Source organism: Scleropages formosus, chromosome 13 (assembly GCF_900964775.1).
Source record: "Scleropages formosus chromosome 13, fSclFor1.1, whole genome shotgun sequence".
NCBI classification, from domain to species: domain Eukaryota; kingdom Metazoa; phylum Chordata; class Actinopteri; order Osteoglossiformes; family Osteoglossidae; genus Scleropages; species Scleropages formosus.
Genome location: NC_041818.1, coordinates 26,189,845 through 26,195,594, shown reverse-complemented (window position 1 = coordinate 26,195,594; position 5,750 = coordinate 26,189,845). Strand labels below are relative to the sequence as shown.

Sequence of the window (5,750 nt, the reverse complement as noted above, 5' to 3'; positions counted from 1 at the left end):
AAGCCGCCGCGCGATAATATCAGATATGTTTCTTTCCCACTTTCGCAAAAGAACATTCAAGCCTGCAAATATTTACTCGGAGAAAAGGAGAGACTGTAATTATAAATTTGAAATAAATGAGGCTGCAGTTTTACAGATTAGGGCTGATTTCAGTTGCTATCAGTGGGAAAAGAGAAAGGCAATTTTTTTGAAGCATCTCACATAAGTTACAACCAAACCATACGAACTAATTCATTCCTTTTTTTAAGTCAACGGCCTGTCAAAAAAAAAAAAAAAAAAAAAAAATACTCCCATTCATCTTCAGGGCTGGAGCATGACAATAAATCCTGCAGGTTTTAATAGAGGAGGGACAATTAAAGATGAAGGAGGCAGGCACTCACACACACACACACACACACAACCACAGATGCTTAAAAAAATGCTCAAAACTGCAGTTACCCTCAATTCATACCAACTCCAACCTATGCTGCTAACAAATGCTGCAGGGGAAATCTGAATTAAACCTCCTGATCATTTCATATCTATAACAGTGTTATGTAGTCCACTTTATTTTTGCGTTTTTAAAAGACACTCAGATATAAAAAACATTACTTTCTACTCATAAATAAAGCGTACCTTTCGTATTTCATTTAATGCAATAGACATATAACTCTGTTTTACATAGAGATTCTTAAAGTACAGCACATATAAAATCTGACTTTATGGCAGAAAGCGACGATAAAATAGTTGGGAGTGCAAAAGGCACTTCTGGAATTCATGGGTCTTATGTACAGGAATGTCATTTCAAAACCATCCATTTCCACCCTAGGAGATCACATCAAACATAAAAATAAAGCATAAAGCTGCATAATGTACATATCCTCGTGACAGTGCTACAGTGTGGATGGTTCAAGTAGTCAAAAATAATTTAAAACTGAAGAAAAGCAATATACCACCTTGTACTGTTTGCACATTTATTCTTTTATAGAGATGGTGAGGGGATTTTAAAAATAGGGGGAAAAAAGCCTTGCGTCGCACAGGTCCTCCTCATGACGTTTAGGTTCCGCAGAGATACTTGATGAAATTATGGAATGAAGGAGTGATTATTTTTTTTTTTTTTTAATAATATATTTTTCTTTCATTATTATTTATTGATTTATTTGTTTGTTTTTTTTTACAATTGGCTCATTGCAGTTTGTTTTTCCAGAACTTCGAGGTAGTCTGGTTCGATCTTTATCTTCCCCAGAAGCAGAGGATGCTCGTTTTTGGACTGCTCGGCCCAATGCTTCCTCGGGGTCCCGTACAGGACGGTTCTACTCCACCTGTCCGGCTGGTGCGGGGGCGCTGGGGGCCTTTTGGGCAGGGTGCAGAAAGTGAGGCTGAGCCCCCCTGCGCTGGGTAGCTCCTTGCCCCTCTCCGCAATGTTCTGGTAGAGCAGATCCTGCTCTCGGGTCCCACAGGGCTGCTTCTCCATGAACTCCACCGTGCTGATGGTGTAGGCTGGGCTCCTCGACGGCTCCTCCTTTTTGTGGTCCAGAGCGCTGAAGCTCAGCTCTTTCAGGTTTCTGTAATAAGCCACCTGGTCTGTTTCTTTCTGCATGTATATGGGGTTTTGGCACATCTGCCCCACGGGGGGTGGGATGTAGTTGTACACGTGGCTCTCTGCTTTCTCCATGCTCGTGTCAGTGCTGTAGGAGCCGTACTGGACCTGGAAAGAGTTTAGATCCAGGTTGTTGGCGCTGGACGGGGCGCTCTCGATGCCCTTGCGCCGCTTGAGGACGAAAACAAAGAGACCCGCTCCGAAGCAGACGGACAGGATGAACACCACAAGGAGGCCCAGAATCAGCACGGACAGGGGCACCTCGGTGTGAACCTGCGGCTGCGGTTCAGTGGCGGTGGTCTCCGGGATGGTGGTCGCGTCAGTGCTGGTGGCTGCGGTGGACGTGGTGGTCGCGGTGGTCTCTTCGGTCTCCGGACAGATGGCCTCATTGCGCAAGGACCTGAGGAGCCAGCCGGCATGTTTGGAAGGGGAGTCACACGTGATTTCGTTGACCACCACGCTTGTACTGGACTGCTCCATCCAGTCCTTGAGCGGCACGATGTCGCACGTGCACTCCCACGGGTTCTCCTGCAGGTCGATCTGGATGAAGGGTGACAGCTGGTCCAGAACCCCCTTGACCGGCAGGTGAGAGAAGTGGTTGTTCCTGAGGTTGAGCCTCGTTAGCATCGTGCCCCCGAACACGTTGTCAGGGAGCGACCTCAGCAGGTTGTTGTTGAGGAACAGCAGCTGCAGATTGTGCAAAAGGTTGAACGTCTGCGGCAGAATGGTTTTGATAACATTGTACTCCAGGTATAAATACTGCAGGCTCTGCAGGCCTGCAAACAAAGACTGAGACAGGCTCTCGATATAATTTCCATTAAGGTAGAGTCTTCGTAAAATGGTCAAATTTTCAAAGGCCCCGTCCTGGATGACCGCAATCCTGTTGTTTCCGAGGTGCAGGAGCTCCAGGGTGCTGTACTCTGTAAAATCAGTCCTGTATATGGTCTGTAAGTAATTACCTGTCAAGTGCAGCTTCTTTGGATACGAAGGCTTCGGATGGAGATCCGTTACATTGTGCAATTTCCTCTCCTGGCAGTTGATGTTCAGTCCACTGTCGGGGTTTTGGGAAGTGCAGATGCATATCTCCGGGCACGCGATCGGAACCGGGGATCTAGTCTGGTAAACCATGATGGGTCCAAACACGTGCTTGTCTTTGTTGGATGTCACCCGCGGGGTGGGTCGATTTCTCATCCTGGGTGGCCGCGATGCCTTGGGGGCCCGCGTTGGGGTCACGCCGGTGTGCTGGGTGGGAAGAGGTGGCGCTCGCTGTTGGGAATCGGACCCCGCCGGGTGCTGCTGAGGCACCCTGGGGCCCGCGTCTCCCGCATTCCTCCTCGGGCACAGGTCCTGCCTTATCAACTGCGTGATGTCCTTCCCATGCAGCCTGAAGGGCGTCTCGCACACAACGTCGCCCACGAACACGGAGATGGTGTCCAGCCACGCTTTCAGGGGGACCAGGTCACACGTGCAGTTCCACGGGTTCTCCTCAAGCTGGATCTCCATGATGCCCCCGATGTGCTCCAGCACGCCGGCGAAGGGCAGCGACTTGAGCCGGTTCCCCCTCAGGTCCAGATGGGTCAGCAGGACAAAGCGAAACACGTTGCTGGGCAGCGAGAGCAGCAGATTGTCGTTGAGGATCAGTACCTTGAGCTTGTTGAGCTTGCTGAACGCGCCAGGCTCGATGGTGCTGATGTAGTTATAGTCAGCCTGCAGGTACTCCAAACTTTCCAGCCCGAGGAAGGTGTCCTCTCTAACAATCTCCAGGTTGTTATTGTTCAGATGGAGGCGCTTCAAAATTTTCAGTCCATTAAAAGCCCCTGCCTGGATCTCCTGCAGCCCGTTATTGCCCAGATGAAGGGAGCTCACGTTGCCATAGTTGACGAAATCATTCGCGCTCAGTTTGGAGAGAAAGTTTCCGTTGAGGAACAGCTGGCACACCTTGTTCTGCGGGGGCTGGAAGAGGCTCACAGTTGTAAATCCCTTGCTCTCGCAGTTGATGTTGAGGATGCTCTCCTTCTCCTCGCACGGACAGCGGCTCCTGCACAGGTCCCTGGACGTCCTGCGGCTCTCCGTCCCTTTGGGGAGGCTGCACACGGTGAGGACGCCGAGCAACAGGACGCCCTTCAGCATCTTTACAAGGATGGAGCCCGGATCTCCAGCGCGGACCTTTTCACACCCTCGGAGCGGAGGGTTTTAACCGGCGCATGCAAGACGAAGAATAAAAAATCATGACAAAACTTGTAAAAATAAAAAACCTGGGGAGGCGTCAGAAAGGCGCAGCGCGCGCCGCCTCCACCTGGATCATGTTCGAACGGCGAATCAAGTCATCGTCGGAGCGGTCCTCGGTGGACAGCATGTCCCTGCGGTCCGGGGATGCGCTCCCTTGCCCCCCCCTCCCCCCGTTCGAGGTGTCTCATGCAGCAGTTGGAGACATGGTCCCCCTCGTGTACTCACTGATCCAGCGGGCTGGAGCAGCGTCCCCCTCCTCGGACCCCGCACTCTGTCATTGTGAATCCCGCAGACCCCGCAGAACCGGCGGCGCACGGAGGGGTTCCGACGGTCCCATCACTTTATCTCCAGCGAGCGGGACAAAAGGCTGGGGGGGCGGGGGGGAGGGGGCAAAAAAGAAAAAAAGAAAAGAAAAGCAGCAAAAATAAATAAAAGAGGAAAAAGGGAGAGAGCCGAAAAGAAGCGCGAGGCGACGTCTCGAGGCCGGGATGCGAGGAGGATGATGCCGGAATGATGATGTCGGGAGGCTCCGCGCTCCGCGCTGCTCCATTCGCTCCCACTGAGCTCCGTGCGGCTGCTGCGCTGACTCTGGACTCTGAGTCCTCCCACAGCCGTGGATGGGAGCCCTACGTCACTGGGACTCACGAGTGGGTTGGTTATCAGCCACACCAGGTTTATTTCTTTGCCATATTCACCACTGCAATAATACAAAGGAACACATTTATTATTATTATTATTATTATTATTATTATCTATGTTCTCATACTGTCCTTCCTATTTAAATCATTTCATATCATTCCACGTTTCTTCTTACTGCTCCTTTATGTCGGATGTATTTCCACACTCTTACTTAGGTGTCTGTCCTCATATCGCTTTGTTAATATAAGGGAGACCCGGACTCAGCAGGTGTGATCCCCGACACGGATCTTGCGTTCATACGAGACATTAAGTGGCACCGGGGACCCGAACTAGTGATCACAGAAACCGTCATGTCGCAATTCGGACCCTCGTAGTCGCAGTCGGTGTTTATAGTGAAGGCGGGAGCTGCTGGGGATGGATGGTGTTGGAGGAGGTTTGCAGCCACATTCCGCTAGGAGGTGGAATGTTCTCACGTCTCCAAAAGTCTGGTGCGTTTCCAAAAGCGCACTTTGTCTTCTCTGAACCACCCACCCCCACCCCCACACACACACTCACACTCACACTCACACACACACACACACACACACAGAGTGGCTGAATCCGTTTGTCCCGAGCGGGGTCGCGACGAACCGGAGCCTAGCCTGGCGGCACAGGGCGCAGGGCTGGAGGGGGACGGGGACACACCCTGGGACGGCGGGACGCCAGTCTGTTAGGGCACCCTAGCAGGAGTCGAACACCAGAGCCGCCAGAGAGCAGGACCTGACCAAGCCTGCTTTACCACCGCGCCCCCCCCCCCCCCGTCCTTTCCGAACCGCCGAGTGTCTTAAAGAGAACCGTTTCCATCGATGTGTTCTAAATAAAGTTCAGAAATTCCTATGATTAGTTTAGTGAAAATATCCATAAAATAAATGAGGTGTTTGCTTGCGAGATTATTATTATTATTATTATTATTATTATTATTATTATTATTATTACACCTTGTGCGTAAAACGCGCGTCATACGCGTAAAACGGACACTGTTTTACGCACGTCGCGAGCGCGAATCGGTGCACTTCCATGGGAACCGTGTTTTCCCAGTCCATGTGTGGTCTTCCTGCAGCTACAGGGCTGCCCACGAGGCTCCCATTAATCTCAGAAACCCTGAATCACTCTGTGGACATCCGCCGAGGACGCAGCGCAATCGGGGAGGCGCACGGAGTGGAGGAGAAAGCAGACACTGTCTGCAGTGTCCCTCTCAGACAGGTCTAGGCTACATGACTCGAAACCGAAAAAAAAAAATGTGTACTTTACCATGTGTTTTAAA

At 51.0% G+C, this 5,750-nt stretch overlaps 1 protein-coding gene across 1 annotated transcript; it reads right to left on the bottom strand.

Moving 5' to 3' along the window:
• Window positions 1-717: 717 nt before the first annotated feature.
• On the bottom strand, window positions 718-4,381 carry slitrk2 (SLIT and NTRK-like family, member 2). Its single transcript, XM_018733202.2, has one exon. It carries the CDS (start codon window positions 3,707-3,709, stop codon window positions 1,154-1,156), a length of 2,556 nt encoding a protein of 851 aa, XP_018588718.2. The 5' UTR covers window positions 3,710-4,381; the 3' UTR covers window positions 718-1,153.
• Window positions 4,382-5,750: the final 1,369 nt, after the last annotated feature.